The 26,502-nt window shown below is 40.4% G+C and overlaps 1 protein-coding gene across 1 annotated transcript; it reads left to right on the forward strand.

Annotated features, from left to right (window-relative positions):
* Positions 1-647: 647 nt before the first annotated feature.
* On the forward strand, positions 648-17,712 carry LOC103710816 (eukaryotic translation initiation factor 3 subunit H-like). Its single transcript, XM_008796715.6, has 12 exons — positions 648-4,029; positions 4,159-4,238; positions 6,921-7,037; positions 7,178-7,281; positions 8,046-8,112; positions 9,413-9,546; positions 9,629-9,677; positions 9,926-9,997; positions 10,077-10,178; positions 10,268-10,335; positions 14,753-14,905; positions 17,305-17,712. Exons 1-12 carry the CDS (start codon positions 3,924-3,926, stop codon positions 17,360-17,362), a joined length of 1,110 nt encoding a protein of 369 aa, XP_008794937.4. The 5' UTR covers positions 648-3,923; the 3' UTR covers positions 17,363-17,712.
* The last annotated feature ends 8,790 nt before the right edge of the window (positions 17,713-26,502 follow it).

The following is a 26,502-nucleotide window of genomic DNA, read 5'->3' on the forward strand; positions in this document are numbered from 1 at the left end:
AAATATCCCAATAACCTCCTTCTTTTGAAGTATAATGAATTGAATTGGAGCTTTTGAGCTCTAATTATGAGAGTTCTTGGCAGTATGACTTTTTTTTTTTACCATGGTGCCCCTCCATGGCAACCTTCATGCAACTCAAAAGTCCTTTTCCTTTTAGTGCAACTCCAAAAAGCCAATAAGAAGCCAATGCAACTTCGATAGAGATGTGGAGGTGGAAAGCTTAAGTGAAGACTGGTGCGACTTTGGTCTAATTAAGAGATTCGGTCGTTAAGATTCTATTTAGTTATCTTAGCTATCTTGCTTAGACTTTGTCCTCCAATTTAGATTTAGCTATTCAATTTTTTCATACTTTCTAGTTAACTTTTGAATCTAGCTTTTTAGTTAATCTCTTTATTTTTTTTGCATCTAGGATTATTGTAAAAGTTTTAAATAATATGTTTATTCTTTGATATTTCTTACTTTATTACAAAACTTCAATCCCTTTTGGGATAGGGGAGGTCTTGACCGATAGTGGTCTACACTGTAGGTTGTCTCTTACTTACAAGTGTGCAATAAGTTTCTTATTGTATGTCCTAATTTTGATTCAATTTGGAGCAGGAGATTTTTTAGGAGTCCAAGTGTATTAAAGATTGGCTACCTCATTTTTTATATTTTGTTTTTCCTTATTCTTATAAGAAAACTAGTTATTAATCTATAACTATGTAGTGCCCTAGGGGTTGTCTAAGAAAGTGATCGACTTAATAAAATTGGCCTAAAAGCTTTGGAGGCCCTGATCCCCTCGCGATAATCAAACCTCTCTCTCTCTCTCTCTCTCTCTCTCTCTCTCTCTAAGTAGCATGGGGTAGGAATATTTTTCATATCAACTTCGTATTGGAGCATTCTTTTGGTACATGACCCAAAGAAAAAAGTTAGGCATCAGGGATCTCAGGTCATAGGATGTGGCTATAGAAACCTTTTCTCAACAAATATTGGACCGAGCAAGAGACTTGCAATGAGAGGCCAAATATGAAACACAATTAGAGAAATAATTTGATCAAAATATGCATCGGGACCTAAATCAGTTATTTTATCAAACTTTCAGGCCACAAAAATTCAAGCTTTGCTTTTTTTTTTTGGCTAAAATGGGCATTTCATACATCATGGGTATGAATACATCCAATAGAATCGGAATACAAAATGTCCCGAAGTGCTCCGGACATCTCTCTCTTTCCAACCCATAGGATGCCTCTTGAGTGGCTCGCTACAGATACCGTCATCCAGTCGGCTGCCCCATTGGCCTCACGATATACATACATAGCCTGAAATGTAACACCCTCCCTCACCATCATCCAAATATCGCGGAGCAGGGGATGAGCACCTCCATGACTACTCAGTCCCCTGCGGATCTAGTTAATTATCGTGGCCGAATCACCCTCCAGAAAAATAGAGCTCGCCCGAATCACCCGCCGCGTGTAGGACAGGCCTATCCAGGCCGCCCGCAGCTCTGTCTCCGGAACCGAAGTATCAAAAATCTGACAATCTCTTGCTGCCACCGCATCGGAGCTCGGGCCCCTGATGACGGATCCGACCTCTCCCCTCCTACCACCATCCAAGATAGAGCCATCAAAATTAACCTTGAGAAAACTCGGAGTTGGGAGCTCCTAAGTAAAGAATACCCTATGTGGAGCTGCCGAAGCAATATGGGGGCTCCAGATGTTCGAAGTTATCAAAGATCTATGAGCTGACTCTACATGGATAATCTCTGCAGCCTGAGCATGAGCCCGCTCCATCACGAACCGCAAGGACAGCCGACGCTCACTAAACATCCGGGCGTTTCTGGCCAACCATATCTGATAAGCTGTACAAGACGTCCTAATAACCAAACTCCGCATCTGAGGAACACTAGCACAATGATTTAATAGCCTATAATATATGTTGTTGATTAGGAAATATAACTTAACTTGCCTATAATATATGTTGTTGATTATAATTATATGCGGTAGTCTATCAAATTTTATGTAGAATAAGTGTTTGATAATGTTTACATCTTGCTCAATATTATTTTATTCTATAACTATTTCCATTATAATTAAGTAACTAATTTATATATGTTTGTTATGATTCTTGCTCAAATTATTTTTGACTTGATTTAACCCGAAAAAAATCCAACTATTTGATAAAATTAATACTCAGTCTGATTTGATCCAAACCAAAGGGAATTGGATTAGATTTGAGTTCAATTTTTTCGACCTAATTCAAACATGGATTAGATCTAGGTTTGTGTCTCCAATTGAACCTAACTACCCTGCATCCCCACTAAGTTGGCATCATTATGAATGTTTATAAATCTTGTGCACAATTTTAGTGTAAAAGTAAAACTTCAATGATAAAGATGGTCAATGCATACTTTTCAACAAAGTTCAACCTTCCAGATGAAATCATTTTGAATGAAGGAATCATAGGTTTCTTGTTTGGTATCCTAATTTTGATATGAGTTAGTTTAGGATGAGTCTGATTCGACTAGGTGATTGGCTTCCTCATATTTCCTATTACATTTTTCTGCACTCTTCTAGGATAAGCAATTGTGAATTTATAAATATATAGTGTCCTAGTTTCCATTTAGGGAAGTGATCAATTTAATAGCCTAAAGATTTCTCCCCATTCAAAAATCTCTTTTCCAATTTATTTTATTTTTTTAAAATTATTTTGCTTGAAATACAATCAATAGAAGTTAAGTTTCCATCACTTCCACTACCCCTGACCTCATACATATCTTATCTAATAAAGACTTTTGGAACTATGTTAATATCTATAAGATTCCACCATTGGCCCTTCTAACATATCTTATCTATAGTCATTCTTTGGACTGTTTTATTATCTACAAACTTTCATTACCATAAATATAATTTCTAAAAATAATTTTACAATAATTATAAGTTATTTACTTTTCATAAACTCATTATTTAAGTTTTGAAATATTTTTTTAAAAACAATTTAATGGAATAACCAAATAAGTATTTTTCATATTTGAATCTATATTTTATAAAACTTGAGAACCAAAAGATGCACTTGCCTTCATTTTGTTTGTTTTTTTTTTTCATTCTGTTTTATTTTAATAGCAATCACAGGGATTCAAAGGGTTTAGGGTGAGGATACAACTGATAAATACCCCTGATTTTTCATTTTGAGAATATACCTATTTTTAATTTAATTATTCCTTTAATTGTTTTAATAAGCAAAAAGGCAGTTCCAAGGAAATCCTCAAACACAAAAGCACCAAATTTTATAAAATTTCATGATAATAACAACTAATGTGAAGTAATTTACAAAAGCTTTTTCCAACACAAAACTTGCAAAATTTAAATATTTCTCCTAAACACATTATAACATTTTTGAAAAAGAAAGAAAGCATAAGACTTGCACTCAGACGATGATTCTTCTGTTCACCTGCAAGTTTAGAAAAAAATACAGCCATCACCAACCATTATCAGATCCAGAAATCCCCAAGAGATCGCAAAAACAACTAAAAAATAGCTCATAAAATTAAGAAATTTAGAGAAAATGAAACAATATCAGCATCATAGCGAGCCATGAACCCATGAAATCAGAGCCCTGGCTTTCTGAGATGCTCGTTGGATCTTTGGATCCTTTCCTTAGGGTTTACCCCCAAGAGAAACCCCTTGGAGAAGAGCTGAGAGAAGAATAGAAGAAGCCTCCTCTCCTCCCCCTCCGAGAAAGATCCATGTAGGGTTCGCAAAATCCCAATGGCATCCTTTAAATAGCTTTATCGCTTAATTCGTGAGATCCCGATCAGAGCATTCGAAGCCCTCTGATGTGAGATGGACGACCGAGATGTATTCTGTAGTTTGATTACGTGGGAGGTTGTTATTTGTCAAAAAGGCTGTTTGCTGTTCTACGATTAACACGACCGAGTCCATGCCGTTATGAAACCAAAGAAAATGAAAACCCTAAAAGTGGCTCCTTTGCATCTCTTTGGTGTTTCGCCGTGCCCTAATTTCTCCTGGATAGCTGCTTCCAGCATGGCGAATAGTAAGAAAAAAATCCTTTCTTTTTTCGTTTTTGATCTTTTTCTCAGTTGATTTCAATGTAAATTATTATTTTGGATCTTTTTCTGTTGTTTTTTGGGGTAACTCTGTGGTTTTTGTTTTGGTTTCGAAGCTATGGCGCGATCTTTCCTGCAAGCCGTATCGTCGGAGGAGGTCGCTCAGCCTCTCCGAGTTGTTCAGATGGAGGGGCTGGTAATTATCTAACTGATTCTTTTTGTTTATTTGTTACTATTTTTGTTCGCACTATGTTTTTTCTTTTCTTTTCTCGTTTTAATATCGGTTGCAATTGGATGACGTCGTTAGTGATTTGTATCAGATAAATACTTGAGATCAATATAAGTGGTGTTAAGATTTGAGTCACGACTCCCTTTTCTCTCTTTCTTCTTAAATTGGCTTTTTGTTCTTCCTGAAAAGATTGAATTGTGATAAGAGTTTGTGAACTTGGTTCCAATTTAGGGAAGCTACTGGGAATTTCTGGAAAAGACCAATTTAAAGTACGCTCTTGTTTATTTTTTTGTTTGTCCCTAAGATTATCAATACTACTTATCAGTGGTTTTAGCTTGATGTGGATGGTAAATTAAGTCTGTTTCCTATGTAGTTTGCAAACCAAGCAGGCATCGTAGATGCATGCCTTCGAGCTTTACTTGAAAATACTACTAAACAGCAACTAGGCAATTTGCTTGTATGGGTTTGATGTGAGGGTTGTGGAAATAGGGAACTACATGTAGATAGATAAGTGCAGCAGATATGAGGATGCTGAGGTGCATGTAGTAAAACTCTCAAAGGATGAAGCTGGAAATGAGGGATTCACAGGAAGCCTTCAAGATAAATGTAGGTTTTGAAATACAAGGAGGATTAATGAGGGCCAAATAAATTTGGAGGAGGTAGGCTTAAAATTATCTAATGGACAGGATGCATAAACATTTAGTTTACAAAAAATAAGTCATTTTAAGATATCAACTGTCGTGGTCTACCTTATTATGTGATGTAACTTATACCAACTAGTAACTTGAAAAGTTGATGCGCGGAAGGATTTGTCTTGCTGTCTTCTTACAATGCCTGGCCCAATATGACTGTGGAACATAGAGATCACTTGCAGGCATGCAAGGTCATCTTCAATATCAAATTGAAACAGAAGGCTTCAAGTTGAAAGCTACATGCAATCATGCCAAATCTCTTTTTTGCATTGCAGTGGATTTCATGTTCCTTTTTCTGCGTTAGCCTAATGTTAAAATGGCATCCCAAGTTATTCTCGAGTTGGCTCATTTTCAAATCCCTTGCTCGAGTTGGTTTGTAGTAGCAGCAGCTGAGTTTACTTAAGATAGTCTCAGACCCCAAAAACCTAAACAATGGAGTATTTGGGAAGTCTGTTTAGAAGTTTTGGAGTTAGAGAATATTGAGGTTTATATCATATACATAATTGCTGGGTTTAGCGGTATGGATCCAATTTATCACTATTCTGAGCAGCGTCTAGCTGGTACATTGGTTACAACCGATGACTCACCATATTCCATGCATTTGCTAATTAGCTAGTTAGTCCTAGTCAAAGTGTAGAGTCTACATAAATATCCTTTTGTCTTGTGTGAGCTGCAAAAAATATAAGTAGGTTCCCTTGTACTCAAATTGAATAATGTTAAATGATATGCTGAGATTAACTGCTCAGTTATTGAGTATTTTCTCATGCTTTACTTTGATTACATAGGATCTTTGGAGCAATTTGAGGATTCCAAAGGTGTGAAATCTGAGGATTCTTGCAATGTAGACATGTAGTCAGTTGTCTGTTGGTTTTAGTTTAGGAAGCCTGAGAGAAGACTTGTTTAATGCTGATTCTATCATGGTAATGACTGCTGTGACCAAAGTCGGTGGAATCGGTACCAGGCACCGTATCGGTTCTCCGGCGGCATGAGTCAGTATGGGCCGTGCCGGGCCCGTACTGATAGAGAAAACGGCATGCAGAGCGTGGGAGAGAGAGAAAGAAAGAGAGGGAGGGACACCAGCGAAGGCCGGCCTCGACCGCGAGAAGAGAGGTCGCGATTGGTTTCCTTGTTTCGAAAGAAACTAGGGTCCAGTTGCGGCCTTAAAAATTTTTGCGATTTTTAAGTGAAGTTGGCAAATCGCTTGCTGACTTCACTTAAAAATTGCGAAATTTTTTAAGGCCGTGGTCGGACCTCTATTTCGTTCGAAACAGAAAAAGCGGCCGCAACCTAGCTTCCTGCAGCTGAGGCTGGCCTCCGACAGCCTCCGTCGGCGTCCTACCCTCTACCTTTGCTTCCCTCCCCCGCTCGCTTTCTCTTTCCTTCTCCTTCTCCGGCTCCGGCAACGGGTTTCGTTTCCATTGCCGGAACCTTACCGGTGAGTCTCTGGTACGACTTGGGATGGCCGGACCCGTCCGATTCGGGACGGTTTCGCCGACCCTGGCTATGATCATTTCAATATCCATAGCCTAGGTATATTTTTGTAATTAGACACACCAAATCCCTAACATAATTAAATTACCATCAATTACTTTTTGTTTCCACGGGTTTTATAATTATGCTTTTTTTCCCTTTAAACCTACTTGTGCTCTTTGAGAAACCTGTATCATATCTAAAAGCAGTAGGCATAACGCATAGAGTAATAATAGTGACATTAGGCTGGTATGGGTCTAGTCATAAACCCTTGGTTAAAACTACCAAGTATTTCTAAATTAGTATGCTAGACCCTTGCTTAAAGCTATCAAGTATTTTTTAAATTAGTATGCTAGGGAGATTGTTTTATCTTTCTTGAATGTTCTTGTTACATGGGCTAGTTAGTCTCAATGACAAGGAAAGCTATATAAGAAATAGCATATGTGCTAATTCTTTTCTTTTATTTTTCTCAATTGGTATTGTACAGGCTATCTTAAAGATAATTAAACACTGCAAGGAGTTCTCGCCAGCTCTAGTTACAGGCCAACTTCTTGGTTTGGATGTTGGTAGTGTGCTTGAAGTGACTAACTGCTTTCCTTTCCCGGTATGCAACGTTATTTTCAATTCGAATTCCAACTAATTGAGTATGAGGGTTTCACTTGGAGGGGTGGAGGTATTGATGTTTGAGAGGGTTTTCTCTTTGTCTTTCTGCACTGATCATTTTCCTTTTACTGACATGTTAAGATTCGAGAAGAAGATGAACAAATTGAAGCAGATGGGGCCAACTATCAGCTTGAAATGATGAGGTGCTTAAGGGAGGTCAATGTAGACAATAATACTGTAGGATGGTATGTTCAATTTTTCATCTTTGGCAATTATTATTAAGAAAGACTCTGTGTGTCTTCTCTTGTTGTTATTGTCAAATGTGATGTTTATCACCATGTTTTAAACATGATGCCCACAACTGCCATTCTTTCAGGTATTAAAAACTATATGCCATTATGAAGATCATTATGCATTTTGACGTCAAATATTTGTAACCCTTGGAAAAACATTAACTATTACATGTTACTTGAAGACATTTTGATATAAAAGAAAAATCTTAAACCGTTGAAAAACATTAATATTTGTGATGTTAGTGCAGCATGCTGGAATATGTATCTTGCCTATCTTGCCTTAAATTAATGGATTAGCAGTTGGCTGAATAATAATTAGCTCTGCAACTAATATTGAGAAGAGGGTCACTGACATTTGCAGTATCTTTCTGGGTAACAGGCACATTCATGAATTGTTTGATTATGATGAAGAAAGCTAGCTTGAATGCAGTACACTTTATAGTAGATTTAAATCAATGCTTGTGAAGAAAAAATCACTAACTTGTAGCTGGTGGCAAAAACTTCGCCTGCATAAGCTGTCAGTAAATTCAAATTCTGAATTTTGTTACATAAATTTAATTCTTGTTCTGTTCATGCGACAATGGTTTGTTTAGAATTTTTTATTTTATTCAAATAGTAACATTAGTAGCTCGTAATAAAATATAAGTCTCTAAGTTTCCTTTTTTTTTAAAAAAATTTCTTTTTAGCTACATTTGGTGATTGAACTCAGTTTTCAGGTATCAATCAACTTTATTGGGATCTTTTCAGACTGTGGAGCTGATTGAAACATTCATGAATTACCAGGTGATACAAAAATCTTGGTGTCAGATATTTGTCAAAAGTTTGATAATTTGCTTGATTTTCACATAATTTCATTTGTTTTTAGAATTCTGAACTTGATATCGTTTCAGTAATGCTAGTAAAATGAAAGATCTTATAATGAATCACTAATGCTGATCTTAAATATTTCCCCATATTTTCCTTATGAGTTTATTTTTCTATGAGAATCATACAAAGAGAAGGTTGCAGAACTCTTCACATTTTCTGTGATATTTTTTTTTTTCTTTCATTATTTTGGTAGAGGAACCTTGCCTTTTCTTTGTTGCTAGCTATCTTCTTTGTTTACTGGGTAAAATTGTTGCTACGATGAGTAAGATGGAAGAACTGGAGCGGTGTGTATACATTCTTATAAGATGGAACTTTGGTATTTTGATTTTGAATGCTGAAGTTTGGTTGATATAAGGAGGATAGTTGACTAGCTACAGATATGAACATAGCAGCGGACAGTACCAGTGTAGGATATAATGAGGCATTAGGTGGTAGTCGCATGCACCATGAAACATTTGGAAGGTGCTACAAGGAGTAAAAAAGATTGGAGATCCCTTGATAAATACAGGGACTTGGATTTGTTCATATGGTCATATTAAGAGAATAATATCCAAGTAAACCTTATTCACATTGAATTGTTTCTCAATAGGAACGAATGGTTAAATAGAATTGATTAAACTGTTCTCTAAGAGTTGAGATGAGGCTTATCTGGGATCAGCATTGGATGTGGCAAAGGACTCTGCTAGTGAAGTGGGGGTACAGTGAAATTTGAAATCTGGCAGCTTATTCTACATCTTGAATTGCTAGGTGCAAGCATAATAAAAATGTTAACTAATAAAATAAGTGGCATAATACTTTTTTATTTGGAAAAAAAATCAAAGAAACCAAGTTTTAGGCTGATGAGATGTTTGCTTGTCCTAAACTCTGGATTCTTAGTCTGTGATGTAAGTATCTGAAAACAATAAATATTGGACTTTTATGTTGATTTGAATGGTGTTCTTAGGTGTTTGGCATTTCTGTCAGTTAGGTGTTAATATGTAGCATGATCTTAGTTACCTAGGCATTGTACCTATTCTGAAATACTTACGAATGCTTGGTTGGAACTTGTTTCATTCTTTTAATCAGGCCTTAACTAGAAATCTTCTTCTGCTGATGTATTTTATACTTGGGGTGGTACCTTGGGGTTTTGTTTTGGCATTTCGGTGATGGTACAATAATCTTCTTTCGGTTTCATGCCACTATTTTGCTAATTTATATGACACCTTTCATTATGCAGGAGAATATTCGACGATGTGTTTGCATTATATATGACCCATCAAGGTCCAATCAGGGAGTTTTAGCTCTCAAGGCCTTGAAGCTGACAGATCCTTTTATGGAACTTTACCGAAATAACAACTTCACTGGAGAAAAGTACGGGTTGATGATTGTAGGTTCAGTTATTTACAGCAATTCCCTTTAATTACATCCTCATAGCTGCTTTTTTCTTTTGTAGGTTGCGGGAAAAGAAATTGTCATGGGTGGATATCTTTGAGGAAATACCCGTATGTTGTTTATATATGTCTATTCTTTCATTTTAGGTTACCACACTTGCATTTTTGTACTTATTGAATTAGGATTTTGTAGATTTACATATGCTTTTGATTCTTTTTGGGGTAAATATGCCTGTGACATGTCATGCTTAAGAGGTCTAACTCTGCACAGATTAATATGCTTTTGATTCTTTTTGTGGTAAAAATGCCTGTCTATTCTCCATTTCTTTCTTATAGTTAATATGTTTCCTGCCTCACAGATTAAAGTTTCTAACTCTGCACTTATTAGCGCATTCATGACAGAACTGGAACCTGATTCCCCGGTTTCTCAGGTCTGATACTTTGTCCTATAGAAGCTCTATTTATTCTCATCATGTTCTTAATTATAACATGCCAATTTTTCTCTGCCAGTGTGATTATGATCGCCTAAAACTATCCACTGCTCCATATATGGAAAGAAACTTGGAATTTTTGATTGAGTGCATGGAAGATCTTAATTCTGAACAAAACAAGGTTTGATGTGCCTTCCAAGTGCTTTTTCGGGCTTTATTGTTGCTGTAGATGTCATCTCAGTAGAATCAAATTATCTATTTCCCTTTCAGTTCCAATATTATTATCGCAACCTCTCACGACAACAAGCACAGCAGCAAGCATGGCTTCAAAAGCGAAGGTAAAGTGCAGTCACGTATCCGACTTGTGTTATTGCTTATGATGTATGGCATATTGGCAGTATTATATTGTAGATTACTTCTTAGTTTGCTTTGAGCTTAAATAGAGAACTGCTAAAGGATGCAAGTTGGGTAAGGGCATGAACTGCTATGCTTGAGCTAGTACATATCAGCTTGTCCTTGAGAAAATCAAGGGCTTATGTGCTTTTTTAGTGTAGGTCATTCTTTCATACTGCATCAGAACACTTGCGCTTTCACTAGCTGTTCCCTGAGTTCCCCCTGAAAGGAAGGCATATGGCTATGTGTTTAATGTTTGTAAGGTTCTGAGATGATACGACGATGTCAACTTTCAGTCAGAAATCCATGACTTTCAAGTTTCAATTGTAGCTTTCTTGGTACTGAGACAATATAGGATGTTTTATTTCCTCTTGGAACGTTAAATGTAGATTTGGGAACAGTAGACTGCACCTCTTTTCTTGTTCGTGTTGAAAACAAAGAGTAGGACCTCTTTTCTGGTACTTACCTTTAGCTTTTCATCTGTTAAGGAAAGCTGTCTCTGGGTTCTTTTATTGTGGCTTCATGCCAAAAAAACAGTAAAAGATATTTTTTTCTCATTTCAATAATGAAAATATAAGATATATACATACATGTGCATATGGCTAAATGTGTATGTATAGACACACATACACGAATGTATAGTATATGTATATTTGTATGTACTTGTGTGCCCATTGAAAGGTTGGGGAGGTGGCGGGCGGGAAATGGGCAGGAAGCACTTGTGTCCTCATGTTTTCTGCTCGAAGGCAAGCATATGTTTATGAAAAAAAAAAATGCAGGGAGCAGCTGCTTTCACATTTATGTGAATGTTTATTTGTGATTAGGATAGAGGAATAGGCATGTTATTGAGTTTTGAACAACATTCACTGTATTATGATATAAAATATTAGATTTTGCTTATCCGACCTTGCTGGCCCATCTTCATGTGCACTACTCTTTATTGTCAAATATTTACCTTTTATGCGTCTTTGGTCCTTTACTGAATAAATTTACTGATTTAGAGATAGTTTCATCTGTCTGTTCTGTTACTTGTATTTGAAAAACATGCTGTGATGAGTGTTGCACTTTCATATCCTTTAACATTTATGGGGACCAAATCAGATGATCGAAGCATAGTCAATCATATTACTGCTACTTCTATCTAAATGGAAGCTGCCTTCTCTTTTCTTGTGATGGAATAGTATCACTCCGTATCATATCATCATAGGGTTTGTAGATCTCCAATTATCATATTGAGAGAATCACTAAACATCCAATTTTAGGTTTCTGCATTCAAATTAACAAAATGACCACTAAACATCAAGAGGAAGTTATATGTTAACATAATCAAGATCACTAATTTTGACAATTAAACGCATGAATTCTAGTTATAGGACTTGAACATGATTTAAATTTGGTTTCCCCATATAAATGTAACAAGATGATAATGCATAAATTTTGAGAAAAAAGGAGAGTTATGGTGCTAAAGTCGACAGAGATTAAAAAAGTTGTTGTGCACCAGATCAGAAAGGTAACAGTTAAAGATACAGATGATATGTGCAGCAAGTAAGGAGGAAGGATGGAAAAAGACAATAGCAAATTCACACTAATGCTTGAGATGGTGGTTGATGCTTTTATCCATGCTGAACAAAGAAAGGATGGACATTGAGATATATCATGCCTTTGGATCCAAATGCAAACATAGCAAGGAACAGCAATTCTGAAGAAGAGAAGTGACAACTTGGTGTCAAAATACTAAGTCCTAATAAAATCAGATAATCTTCTTGTTTCAGTCCTATAGTTTGTGTTACAAGATTAGGGGTTGGGGGTGGGGGAGAGGACGGGTGGTTGTAGATCTCCATTAAGTGCCACATTAATCATAAATTATGTAAGGCTCTTGAGAGCCTTTGGAATGCCTAGGTAACTTAATAATTGCAACCGTGGAGATATGGTGATGCTCTGTTGTTTGTTTTCTTGTACCTCCCATGTCATTTATGTTCTACACAACCGAAGCTACCAAGGCAGTCAACTTATTGATATGTGCACAACCAAACATCCCTTCACCCCAAAACAAAAGGTGCAAAAAAAATCCATAGGCGATATTACTGCATCTTACCATCCACAAGCTCAAACAACAAACCAAAAGAAGTTTGGGAAAGCTAAGGACAACCTGAAGCTACGTGACATCTAATCTACCCCAAAAAAAGTCAGAGAGAGAGAAAATGGGTGGGTGTGGATCTCGATTAAGTGCCACATTAATCATAAATGAAGTAAGGCTCTTGAGAGCCTTGGGAATGCCCTGGTAACTTAATATTGAAGCCTGTGGAGATTGATATGATGCTCTGTTATTTGTTTACTTATATCTCCCATGTCATTTATGTTCTACATAATCAAAGCTACCAAGGCGATCAACTTATTGTATGTGGACAACCAAACATCCCTTCACCCCAAAACAAAAAGTTAAAAAAAAAAAAACCATAGGTGATATTACCACGTCTGACTAACCCATAATGTTTTTCCTTCTCTTTTCAAGCCCCAGGCTGCATCTCACCCTCATTCGTTTTCATTTTCTCGTTTCATCTTGTAAAGTACTTTCAACTTTGTTCTGGATGAATTTTGGATCTTTCATTTGGAGGTTGCAACTCAGTATTGGTTGGTAATTAAGTCAAAAAAATTTGTGAGAAGAAAGAAAATGATAAAGAGAATCAGAACCCAGCTTTCTGAATGAAAACAACAATTTTGTTTCTATGGACATTTTGAGTAATCTGTCGTTGTTCTGAAAAGTATAGCCTTTGTTGTGTGTCATAGTACAAGCATATTTTTGATGATATTGCATTAGATTGTAAGTTAGGATACATTTTCAAATATTGTACTGTTATAACCACCATATGTAACATAAGAACTTCGATTCTAAGTTCTTTTATAGAGGTTTAAATCCATAACAAGCCAAGAGTTCGGTCTTTGCATGAGATGAAGTGGGACTTTATTCATAGGGTTTCTTTCAACTTTGTCTCTTAGTTGGATCACGAGAGCAGCACCTTTATGATAGGTTGGCAAACTACCAAAAGACTCCCAGGTTGGTCTGCTCTGCACGCGTTTATGCTTGCAGATGAGCAGGTGGGCAGGTGAAAATGCCGTGTGTTTCCGTTACTATGAAAACCAACTTTGCTGTTGATGTTGATAATTTTGGTGTAGCAATCAAACCTACGTACATAGGTGTGTATGTTTGTATATAGGTACCTATATATGTACATACGTACAGGTGATATACTTTAGCCTAAGAGTGTTATTTCTGTTATGTCCTAAAAGAGGGTGATTTTCCTTGAGCCTAGGAGTGTTGCCTCCATTGCTGGTTTAGTGTATTGTTGCTTAGGAAGTAGTATTTGTCTGTAACGTAACTTGCGCCTCTGTAGGTTATGTCTAGTTTCCTCCAGAACATGTTTTCTTTGGAATCTCATAGTTCTCTAGAATCTACAGAAACTTAAATAACATGGAGTTTGTACTGTGTTTTGTCTGGTGGATGATGTGGAAAGTGAAATTTAAAGTTTCGCAGGGATTGAACCTTTTACAAATAACAATATATATCATTGTAAAGAGAGAAGAGAAAAGAAAAAGAAAGAATATTTGCTTGGTTTGATTCCAGTGCCACTAAGATAACGATCTTGTTCTGTTTTTCTTTCAATTTCAGATGATTTATCTGATGTATGACTTAATTTTTAAGATAATAACAGCCCGGATGCTGAATCCCAGTAATAATACTAACTCTTGTTGGCAACTTTGATATATGATTGTTATACAGATAGTCAGAAACTGAGATCATGATTTCCCCCCACTTTTTCATCTGTTGTTGATTTTTTTCATTGTTAAGTTCTTCCAAGACCAAAGATACTGGTGAATGCTTTGTTCCTTTCTGATTGTAGTTCAACTTTGTGCATCTTTAGCGATTGCAAAGTAGGATCCCCCCTTCCCTTTTTTTCGAAAAAAAAATCACAGATTAAAAGCATTTGGAATGCTTTGATATCGTTTAGGAAATTAGAAGCCTAATACTTTTTGGTGGCTTCCAGCCTAACTGGAATCTAGGAGCTTAAGCTCTAAATTGAACTTTCCACGACTTACTTGGACGTAGGCCATATTTAGGTGGACCACTAGGTTGTGGTGCCTGGTGGTGACTTCTGATGACTTAAATTAAAGTTCTTGTGCGCTGGAAATGCATTCTCCAAATTTTTTGTTCCATCATGAAGCTCCTAAGACAAGACTTTTTGTTCCTTTCGACCTTGAGCAAGCAAGTTCTTTGCTTAGACTGATGGATGGAATTATGTCATTCTGGTGTGTCTGGATTACAGCAATTTGTTTATGATGCCCTTTCTTCTTTTAATTTTGTAGGATGGAGAACATGGCAAGGAAAGCTGCTGGAGAAGAGCCATTGCCTGAGGAGGATCCATCAAATCCCATCTTCAAGCCAATACCCGAGCCATCGCGCTTGGATAGCTATCTCATAACAAATCAAGTTGCCAACTACTGCAACCAGATCAACGGGTATGCCAATATATTTGCCAATGCAGCTAGTATTGTGTCAAAGATTGTGTCAGTCCTGCCAACTTTTATGTAGTTCAGTATTTGATACATGGTATTCTATGTTATCTTCTAGACTTGTCTCCAGTGGAAACTAAAAAGTTAATTTATGTTTCATGCATGAGCATGTCGAATACTATTTTTCTGCTGCAATATTGCCTCTATTTGTGCCTGAAAGCAAATTTGCTACTCTTCTTAACTAGTCTAGTGCTGACGGTTATGGGGAAATATTATCCAAAGTGCAATTTATTATGGATAGACCTTGATGCTTACATATAATTGATGCATTCTATTGTACAAGAGGATCTACTTTAACTGGCATGGTTATTTCATGCAAGCAACTTCAATTGATAGTCAGAACAACCATATGGGTGCTTTGATCATCAATTAAGTACCGAGATAACTAATATAGTATGTAAAGTGTTGAATACTTGAAAAATGACAACACATATATTTGCTGGTGGATTTTTTTAACCCTCCATTAAATACAATTGTTTTGCATGCTTCTGGTGATATCAACTTCAGAATTGCAACAAACTAAATCGAGACCTCATATAGTCCATGATTCTTTGGGTAATAAAAAAGTTAAAATATGTCATGGAACACATGGCCTACTTAGTTTCAGTTAAGGTGGATTTGATTTGTTGTCTTTAGTTTTTTACAATTGGAAAATCATATAGTTCGATATTTTTGGGTTGCTTTCATGAGTTCTGGCATCCATTTTATTAAAATCATTCATGCAAGCAGAAGGATGCTTTATATGCATGGCTTAATTCTCTCTGCAAGTATAGTTCTACGGAGTAGAAATTCTAAAGAGTTTTTTCTTTCTTTATTAGAAATTTAGTAAAAATTTTGATTAGTTTTCTACTTTCGCCGAAAGCCGAAAAAAGTCTACTAGGAAAAGGTCCAATTTGTACCCTTTAGATAGAAGCTCTACTTGAGATCTGTCCGTACGCTATTTTAATTTTAACGAAAATTTTGCACATATCAAAATGCCTATGGTAATATAATATTGTAATAATGCATAATAATAATACAACATTATATAATAGTAATATAGAAATATAATATAATAATATTATTGTATCATATATATCATTATATAATGTATGATATTATATAATTAAATATGATAATACTATTATATTACTATTAATATAGTAATATTCTTCTGGTATATCATACTATTTATATTATATTATACTCTTATATAATTATATTAGATAGTACAATAACATTTTTATATCATTATATTAAAATAACAACATCATATTATTATATTATAGTCATGCTATAATATGATATTATATGATTTGTTATAATATTATTATTATAATATAATTGTAAATAAAATAATAGAATTACTATATATCATATAATCATCATCATCATTATAGTTATAATAATCTTATTATAGTAGTATATCATATAATAAAATCTTATTATATTTTATCATCATCATCATCATCATCATCATCATTATAGTTATAATAATCTTATTATAGTAGTATATCATATAATAAAATCTTATTATATTTTTTTATATTTTTATAAATAACATTTCTTATATTATTTAGATTGAAATATCAAAATAAATAATTTATTATTATTATCATCATCATCATTATCATCAATATAGTTATAGTGTTTTTTTATAACCGTTATTGATAATACAATAATTGTACAATTAAAAATACTATGTAACGTCATCATCATTATCATCATAATAATCTTATTATAGTAGTATATCATATAATAAAATCTTATTATATTTTTTTATATTTTTATAAATAACATTTCTTATATTATTTAGATTGAAATATCAAAATAAATAATTTATTATTATTATTATTATCATCATCATTATCATCAATATAGTTATAGTGTTTTTTTATAACCGTTATTGATAATACAATAATTGTACAATTAAAAATACTATGTAACGTTGTTTGTTTTCATGCACTTTCTCAATTTGGTTACTAGAGGTATTAAAGTTCCATAGTATTTCAAAAATATAATTATCAAATAGCAAATAACTTTTTTATGAAAAATTTTACTAGCAAGAGCTCTATTGCCCAAAGCTTTGCAGATACAAGCTCTACTGCCTACAATGCCAAATAGGGCCTAGTATCTTGTGCTGTCATTTATTTCAGTATTTTTGACATTCTCAGTGGTCTCAGTTTCAACATTTTTTCTAGCCAATGATTCAATTCTTATATTCATTCATGTGTTACACGATTTGCATAGCTGTAGCATAAAATTGATGAGAGTTTAGACAGGATGTATATTTAAGTGAAAACTTGTTTCAGAATTATATGTTTTTTTAGATGATGATGATGGCTTGTATCAAATTAAAATTGCAGGGTTGCAGGTCAGAGTTGCAACAGATTATCTATAATGAAGGCTTTGCATGATAACTGACTGAAAGGATGTCTATTGTGCATTTAGTTGAATGATGGTTTGATATTTGGAAGTCGCCTTTTCCTCCGAGATGATATTTTCACGATTTCACAACTTGATCTTCATGTTCAGTGTCTTCCTAATTTTGTATTCCCAGAGTAGTCTATTGTCAGCATTGTAAGCTGTTATCTTCAATTTCAGTGGTCAGAATTTTGTATTTGAACTAATATTGATGTCCATTTTAAATGTATGCATAGTTTGGATTGAGTTACTAAGAACCATGTAAAAACTTTCCGGCTTTAAGGTTCACAATGACTCAAACTTCTGACAGCTTAGTGAAATTTATGAAACCAAATTATCTACATAAGAAATTTACTTGGTAAAATTGCCTGCTCAGAAAGCAACTCTTGGACAAGCAACACTGCAGACTTTGGTTGCTGATCAGAGGAGAGTGACCATAGTACGCTGTACCAGCCCGAACCGGCAGTACGGGGCATTTTATACTGTTCAGTTTAGTACCGGTATGGTATGTAAAAAAAATCTGTACCGTATTCTACCGATATTGTACTAGTATGACACCGGTACAGGGTTCAGTATTGAGACGGTGAACATTCGGAGTGACTATTAGGTCAAGACCTGATTCACAAATTCTAAATGCAACTTAAAAGCTGGATAAGAATATGGGTCGTGTGCAGCATAGGAATCCATGGCATATGTCTTCTTGTTGATACCAGTCCTGCCCTCCTTGTCCTTATACTCCAAAAGGGCAAAAAAATCAAGTTGTAAAATTTATTAAAACATAAGCTATTTTTTTTCTGGTGTATGTTTTTGCTTTGTCAAAAGGACGAGGCTTGTTATATTAATCTTGTCAAAAAGACGAGGCTTTTTTATCCAAACATTTTGTAAAGGAATTGGGTGAAGCTCCCCTTGCTTTTACAAATTACAGTGGCAGAAAACATGAGAAGAAGAAGCCGCCCAGGGAACTGCGACCACCCCTCGGTGGTCTGCAGCTTTTCAGCCTCCTCCCGGCCTATTAGCGTCAGCTTTGGTGCTGTGGATGGTTCTGGATGGCTCACCCTCGTTGAATGATGCAATGCCATACCTGGTCAAGCAGATGCTGATGATCATAATAGAGCTAATCATGGGCAAGCCTTAGGTCTAAACCCTATTAATGTTTAGTCGAACTTCGAGCCAAGTCTATTTAAAATTTAACATTTTTTGTGCCCTGATCAGCTCTAGATCACAACAAGGTGACCAACAGCCTGCATTTTCTGTATATAGTGTGTCACAAAGAGGACCGGTCTTGACGAAGGGGGCGATGAGGAGGAAGCCATGGGCTAGGCTGACTTCGATGCCTCGGAGGAGTGGGTTCACCACCATGCGATATGCTGGCGGGTTGGAGAGGTACCGGGCGATCAGCAGTCTCGACATGATCGGAGTCTCAAGGCTTCCAATGAATGGGTCACCATTGATGGACTGGATCACTTGATAAGTTGGCTGCCAAACTCCAAATGTCAACTTAAACCTTAATGAATTTCTTAGTTAAGGTAAACGCTTAACAGTGAGGCAAATGGAATGCAGATCCCTCAATGGCGTTCCTGCAATGCCCCTAGGGGTGATGAGACCCCTAGGGCTGGAAGAGAGCAAGCTGCTCTTCAGCTGGCTGGCCATGGGAGAGGCTGCTGCTGAGGCCATTGTCTGCAAACTACACTTCTGAGCCCAAGTGCAGATGGTAGATAGAATAAAATGTTACTAAGAAATGGATTCCCCCAAAACTGTACGGGTATAACTGGAAGTTAGATTCTGTGGGGATGAGGTGTTAAAATTTGTGCTACCCATTGCTTGGGTGTGTGCTCGATCCTGTTCTTGACCTATGAGAGGATCCATGCTCTTCCTAGGATTCCTCATGCCATATGGCCAAAAAATTATATCCTACACCCTGTGCACTATATGGCAGTGCATCACACCAATCACATATGCTTGCTCATGTGAGCCAATCACCGAAATGGGTGCTTGATAAATGAGGCCCACAGAAATGAGCATCTATAATTGGCGTGGTGCACCACTATGTGGTGCATGTGGTGTATGTATGATATAATTTCTCCACATGACCTACTGAGTTTCTGCTAACTGTCCGAGATCAATGTTCAATATTTGCTAAATGGAGTTCTCCATCAAAGATTTGAACTTGCACCAGTTTAGTTTGGCTATGGAGCCTATTTATGTGCATCGTGGCGAAGTCCATTTACATAAATGTGATGTGTCTAGACTTTGTCATATAGGTGCAATTAAGCATCAGTAGTCCTCGCCTTGGAGATTTTGGTCTAAATTTTGTTTCAATTAAAGAACCGGTTGGGTCTGAGTCATTTGCATACTAAAAGGATCACAAACCAGTCCGATCTTTGGGTGTGGTTCAAGCATAATAAAACCCACACTCTACCCAGTGAACATCGGGCTCAGGTCAAGCATGAATCACATCTGAGTTAGGTATCAATTGGATCCCGATTCCTATCGAGTATGATTCTAAATATAATTGAAGAGCATGGTTGCAAAAGCTTGCCCTAGACATTAAGAGAATGCAGAAAATGAATATTATGGAATTTGCATGCTCGTATCCCAGAAAATCGAAGATTTCTTGCATCTAAGAGTTCATTTGTTGTAAATTCAAAATGAAAGCTACAAAATGAATTGTGCCCAAATCTAACAACAAATTGGTTTTAACATAGTATAAGAAAACTCTTGATAAAACTCACTTACATAGGGTACACAAATTTTCCAACTATGGTTATCAATATGTGTTGCTGGAAATTGGACCCGGGGGCGACCAGTGGCTGAAAAGGGGAAGCTCCGGCGTAAGATGGCGGGTGGCGGTCCGTCAGCGAGCGGCGTCCTCCGGGGGACCTGCAAAAAGCCGGTGGTCGGGGTTTCCGGCGCCAGCCCTCCGATGCTTAAGTCAGAGGGGGCAAGTGTATGGAGGGAGAGAAAATATATCTCAGAGTTTCAGAGTCCAGCCCCTCCTAGGATGGAGGGGTTCCCCTTTTATAGAGGGGTACAGGATTACCTGTGATGTGACGGGGCGAACGGGTTACCGTCATAATTGAGCATGTCGTATGAATTAATGCACGATCGTGTGAATTAATGTATCGCCGTAGGGGATCAGGCCGGAGCCAATGAGTTATCGTGGCTGATCGGACGTAGCCGAACAGGTCAGCTGTTTGCCGTGGAAGGCTGGAGATCCGTAGATAGCACGCGCATTGATTGTTGAGTGAGCCGGAGATTAGTGGAGGCCATGCACATTAATTGTTGAGTGAGCCGGAGATCAGTGGAGGCCATGCATATTAATTGTTGACAGTAGTAGCAGGGCGTGGTCCTTGGTCGAGCTGCAGAAGGATGTGACCGCTGAAAGTGGATAGCGAGGTCGGACTTCCGAGGTCGAGGATGCTGAGATCGGATACCCAGGTCGGGAGTCTCGGAGTCGAGCGCCTGGCAAGGCGCCAGGTCGAGAGTCGTAAGGTCAGGTTTCCAGTTGGGCATCTTGAAGTCGAATGCCTCCAGGTCGGGCGCCAGGTCGGACGCCCTCAAGTCGGGCGTCTCCAGGTTGGACGTCCTTAGGTCGGGCGCTTCCATCACATGCCGGCGATGCGTTCATGCATTTTTGGAGCGATCTGCTTTTTCTCCAACACTACCCCCCCGACTTCCGGGCTCGAGCCGTTTACGAGCTCGTGCGAAGGAAGTAGCTGCATTTATTGTATTAGCGGGGGCCAGGTGGCTTCGAGTTATTTCGTTGTTTCGCGCGCTTTGGAGCATCTTTAATGGGAGAAGACGGGGCGGCGCCCCTTCGTCTTTTAAGGTTGCTCCGCATCATCGGGCTCCAGGATCCGACTGGACGCCGCTTCAGTTCTGCCTTAAAGGCGTTGATCCAGGTAGGTATGTCGCTTTGATTCTCGGAGCTGACACGTGGCACGATCTGGACAGAAGGCGGGATCTAGTCCCGCCGATCTGGGCCGTTGGGAGGATCTATATAAATCCCCTAACTTAGCCCTAGAAAGATCTTGCTTGGCCGTTTGTTATTGCTGCTCCCCTCTCTTCCTTTTGTTCTTTTTCCTTCCCTCCCAGTTGCGACCAAGTCTTTCCGGCGGTGCCCTGAGGCGATTTCCGGCGACCCCTCCGTATGTCATTTTCCCACGTTGGCTCGGGGATTCCCCTTCTTCTCCTTCTTTTCCTTCTTCGCCTTTGTTTTCTTCTCCGCCCTTCTTTTTGAAATGGGTCGTGGTCCAAATGAGGTCGGATCTAGCCTGACTGAGGAGGAGCTAGAGCTGGTCCATTTCCGATTCTTTTTTTGGCCCGGGTTTCATCTCAAGCCTGCAGGGCCGGAGGACCGGGTGACGAGACCTACTTCAGGTCGGATCGGGGTGTACATCGAGATACTCTAGGACGGCCTGCGGTTTCCTCTTCATGAGTTCGTGAACGAGTTGCTGGTGGAGTACCAGCTCGTCCCAGCACAGCTTACTCCGAACTCGTGGAGGACCATCATTGAATTTTTATCCCTTTGCCTTACACACGGGATTCCGACCTTGGTGAATGTCTTCCACCGGTGCTTCTTGTTGAAGTCAAACCCTGCGGACGGAGAGTGACTTTACTTCGCCTTTCGGGGCGGTATGTCACTCTTCCGAGGTGCCCCTTCCTCTATTCATGAGTGGAAGGGGAAGTTTTTCTTCCTTTCGTCCGAGGTCTCGTGGGGATTTGATCCAAGGTGGGGGCATCCCCGGCTGAAGGCCCTCAACAGGCTCACCCAGCTTTCGGCGGACGAGCAGAGGGTTTTTGACGCTCTGCGTAGCCTCGGGGGGATATCCTTCTGACCAACCTCCTGAGCGAGGAGGCTCTGGTGAACGTCGGCTTGAGCTCGGGAGCAATTGCGCTGCTCCTTCTTCATTTTGCTGTCCTTTGTCTTATTCGTTTCTTTCTTTCTCTGATCTAATATTTAGAGATTTTTTCTTCTTTTCAGACATTTTCAATATGGTGACTAGCAACACCGCGCTTTTCGCCCGGTAGAAGAGGAGGGCGGCCAAGGTTGGCGGGGCTCCTTCCGAGCCCAGGAAGAAGGCTAGGTTGGCCTCAACTTCTGCTCCTTCCGAGGCGAGGGGCTTTGGGGTCGGAACTTCCGGATCCGTTCGGGTAGAGGCCCCGGCTACCGAGCAGGTGAGCTCGGGTTCTAGGGGGTGACGGGTTCGACGCCCCCTGCTTGCCTTGCCCCCATTTCTCAGCGGCCAGGTCGGCCAGTCGTTCGCCTGCGACGCTCGGGCCCCCAGCCGAGCAGGGGCCCCGGAGTTCCAAGCTCGAACAGGCCAAGTTCGTCGGGGGTCAGAGATCGCTCCGGGAGGGGGTCTAGTGACCCGAAGTCTCCGATTCGTGAGGGCAGTTCAGCCCTCCGAGATAGCAACATCGTGCATGCAATATTTCGCCGCGCGTTGCTCCCGACCGACCGGGTCGAGTCAAAGCCATCGACCTCGGCGATCTCATCGACCAGACATACTGCAACGCTGCTCGGGTAAGTCGACTTCTCATTTTTGCTTTGGTTATTGGCATTTCCTCCGCTTTCACTTATCGTTGTTTTTCCTGCAGCATCTCCATGAGATCGACACGCTGGTATTCATAGCCTCGGGCTGCCAGAATGAGGCTCGGCGTTCCAAAGGCAGCTGGAGATGGCCGAGAAGAGGCTCGCCGACTCTGAGGCCGCACCGGCGGAGGCCATCGCGCGGATGGAGGCTGCTGAGGCCGAGCGGCGATCGGCAGTCAACGAGCTCGAGGAGGAAAGGGCCGCGCGCACTTTGGCGAGGTTGGAGTTGCGTACCTTTGAGGCGCATCTAGTCGAGGCCCGTGCCGAGGCCGCCGGCCACAAATATGAGGACGAAGTTCTCCGTCTGAAGGTCGAGCAGCTTGAAGCCTGAGAGAAGAGGGCACTAGAGCAGGCCCAGAATGCGGTGGAACTCTTCAAGAAATCGGAGGAGTTCCGTGATATGTTGGAGGAGGAGACCGTGGACGGATTCCTCCGAGGTTTCGAGAACTTCCGGAGGCAGATGCAGCGGTTCTGCCCCCAGCTCAACCTCACTGGCATTCGGCCAAGGATGGGAGTTGGTGCGGAGAGCAAGCTCGACGTTCCCGCAATCCTCGAGGTCGAGCAGGATGTCGTCGAAGCCGAAGCTAGCGCGGCCAAGCAAGCGGCTCAAGAGACTCCCTCTGGAGAAGTTGCTGGGGGGGTTTCCGAGGCCACTGGCAAAGCCTCGTCCGAGGCCGTCATGGAAGGTTTCGAGCCAATTCCTGCTGAGGACCCTCCCGTGATCATCGTGGACGACCCCAAAGTCGGTGCCGGTGAAGCCGAAACCCCTTAGGACTTAGCATCTTCCTTTTCTTTTGCTCCCTTTTTGTAAGTAAGGTCGGCCTTCAGGTACGGCCGAACCTTAATTTTGTACTTGGCCTTCAGGCTTTTATCAATGAAGAGCTTTCTTTTCCTAAATTTGTGTCTATTTCTATTTGCGTAATTGATAAACCTTTATTTTAGCTGCTTGAGCTTAATTCCTTTTTGGTGAATTTCTTCAAGTCTTCAAGCTCGGCTAAGTCTCTAGACTTAGATTCCGGTAGAATTCGCCAAGTTGTTAGGCTTAGCTCTAAGAAGGATCATGTTGAGGCTTTAGGCTTAGACTTTAGGAAAACTCGCTAAGTCTTTGAGCTCGAGCTCCGAAGAAGTCCCCCTAGGCCTTTAGGTTTGTCTTCTGGAATAATTTCGCCAAGTCCTTGGGCTCGGCTTCCAGATTGCAGAAGCTTTGAGCTCGGACTTCGAAGAAGTTCCGCTAGGCCTTTAGGCTTATCTTCTGGAAAGCTTTCGCCAAGTCCTTGGGCTCGGCTTCCAAATTGCCGAAGCTTTGAGCTCGGACTCCGAAGATAACATAGGCCGAGGTTGGAATATTGTTGGAGCTTCCATGCTTTCAATCTCGAACTTAGTCGGCGCGGAAGCAGGTAGGATTAGGTCTCATGGTGAATGACTTGGCGCTTCGGAGCTCGGCTAGAGCATCATCGGGCGGAGCTCGAGGTCGCCGTTACAGGCCGTCTTGGCTTGAGTCGATGTTCGGACTCGGCAAAGCCCTCATCCAAGGGGGTTCAGAGCAAGATTGAGCCGGAGATTGACGATGAGGAGCTTTCCGCACTTGGTCAGGAGATTACGTGCGAGGTCGAGGGAACCTCGGCTCGTGATCGATTCAGGAGAGCATCCCGGCCTTAGTCGGGATTTCGTTGACCGTCCTGTAATATAAGCAGGTAAGCACAATGATGTAGGTGCTGGGTAGGATATACCTCTCGCACCATCAGAGTCGGGCATCTCATGTTGAGGTAGGAGACTTCGCTCTGAAGTTGGCTTTCAGCGGTGCTCTTTCGCCTGTAGTCCGTTTTGGGTGTGCCTGCACACCAGGGGGTCCATGTAGGTACTACCTCTGGGTCGTGCACTACGGGGGTCCGCATAGGTACTACCCCATCGTCGTCATCGCGCGCTGCGGGGGTCCGCGTGGGTACTAACCCGTTGTCGTGCGCTGCGTCGTTGAATGTCTTTCCGAGGTCGAGGGAGCTTGGGCTCACTGCCGACTCAACAGGGCATCCCAATCTTGGTCGAGGTCTTTGAGGGAGATCGAGATCGAGCTCGACGTTGACGTGGCGAGGTGTTCCAGACTTGGCTAGGGCATCCGAGCTTGGTCGGATTTCCTGAAGTTCACAAGCATCCCAATATCGGGAAGAGCATGGAATAATTAAGGGAGAGCTGTAAACAAATTATTATAAGAAGGGGATGAGAGTTGTGTTTTCAATCGTTGAGGCTTTACTGGTAGTACATCCGAAGGTTTTCGAAATTCCAGCCTCGTGGAATGAAGGTTCCTTCAAGAGACTCCAACTTGTATGCTTCGGGCCACTGGACTCGCGCGATCCGGTAGGGTCCTTCCCAGTCTGGGGCAAACTTTCCCTGCTCGGTAGGCTGAGAAACTTCTGTTCTCCTGAGGACGAGATCCCCCACTTTGAAAAACTTAGCCTTTACTCTGAAATTGTAGTATTGTGCCGTCTTTTGTTGGTACCTCGCCATGCGGACTCGGACGGCTTCCTTACCTTTTCAACGAGGTCCAAATTGTTTCTGAGCTGAGAGGAGTTGGAGTTTGCATCGTAGTACTCTATCCTTGGTGAGGGGAGTCCGATTTCCAAGGGGATGACAGCTTATGTTCCATACGCCAGATTGAAGGAGGTATCGCCAGTGGAAAGTCGGAACGTGGTCCTATAAGCCTAGAGAATATTATATAGGTCTTCGATCCATTGCCCCTTGGATCGGTCGAGCCTAGCCTTGAGCCCTTGCAGAATGGGGCGATTCGTCACCTCGGTTTCTTCATTTGTCTGTGAATGGGCGACCGAGGTGAAATGGTGGTCGATGCCGAGCTCGAAGCAGAATTACCTGAAACGGGCGTTGTCAAACTGATGGTCGTTGTCAGATATAAGGATGCAGGGGAGTCCAAATCTACAGATTATTGACTTCCAGACAAAATTCCGCATCTTCTGCTCGGAAATCCGGGCCACCGGTTCGGCTTCAACCCATTTGGTGAAGTAATCGATGGAGACAACCAGAAATTTTCTCTATCCGGTGGCCAGGGGGAATGGTCCCAGGATGTCAATCCCCCATTGGGCAAATGGCCAGGGGACAACGATCGAGGTCAGCGGAGCCGAAGGTCGGCGTTGAATATTGGCGTTCCACTGACACCGATCGCACATTCGGACGAAGTCCGTTGCATCCTTCTGAAGTGTGGGTCAGTAGTATCCTTGGCGCAGGATTTTGTGGGCCAGTGCTCGGCCTCCCAAATGGTTCCAGCAGATCCCTTTATGAACCTCTCGCATAGCATAGTCTGCCTCTAACGGGTAGAGACATCTGAGGAAGGGAGAGGTGAACGACCTGCGGTAGAGCTTGCCTTCATATAGCATGTACCGGGAGGCTTGACGCCTGATTCGGCGAACCTCGAGCTTGTCATCAAGGAGGATTTCATTCTGCAGATAGTTGATGAGTTCGTCCATCCAGCTCGGCCCGGCCTCGATACAAAGGGTTAGCTCGGGCTCCTCGGTGCTGGGCGTTTGGAGGTATTTGA

This window comes from Phoenix dactylifera, chromosome 4 (genome assembly GCF_051530095.1).
Source record: "Phoenix dactylifera cultivar Ajwa chromosome 4, Ajwa_hap1_PhDact_Kaust_v1.1, whole genome shotgun sequence".
Classification (NCBI taxonomy): domain Eukaryota; kingdom Viridiplantae; phylum Streptophyta; class Magnoliopsida; order Arecales; family Arecaceae; genus Phoenix; species Phoenix dactylifera.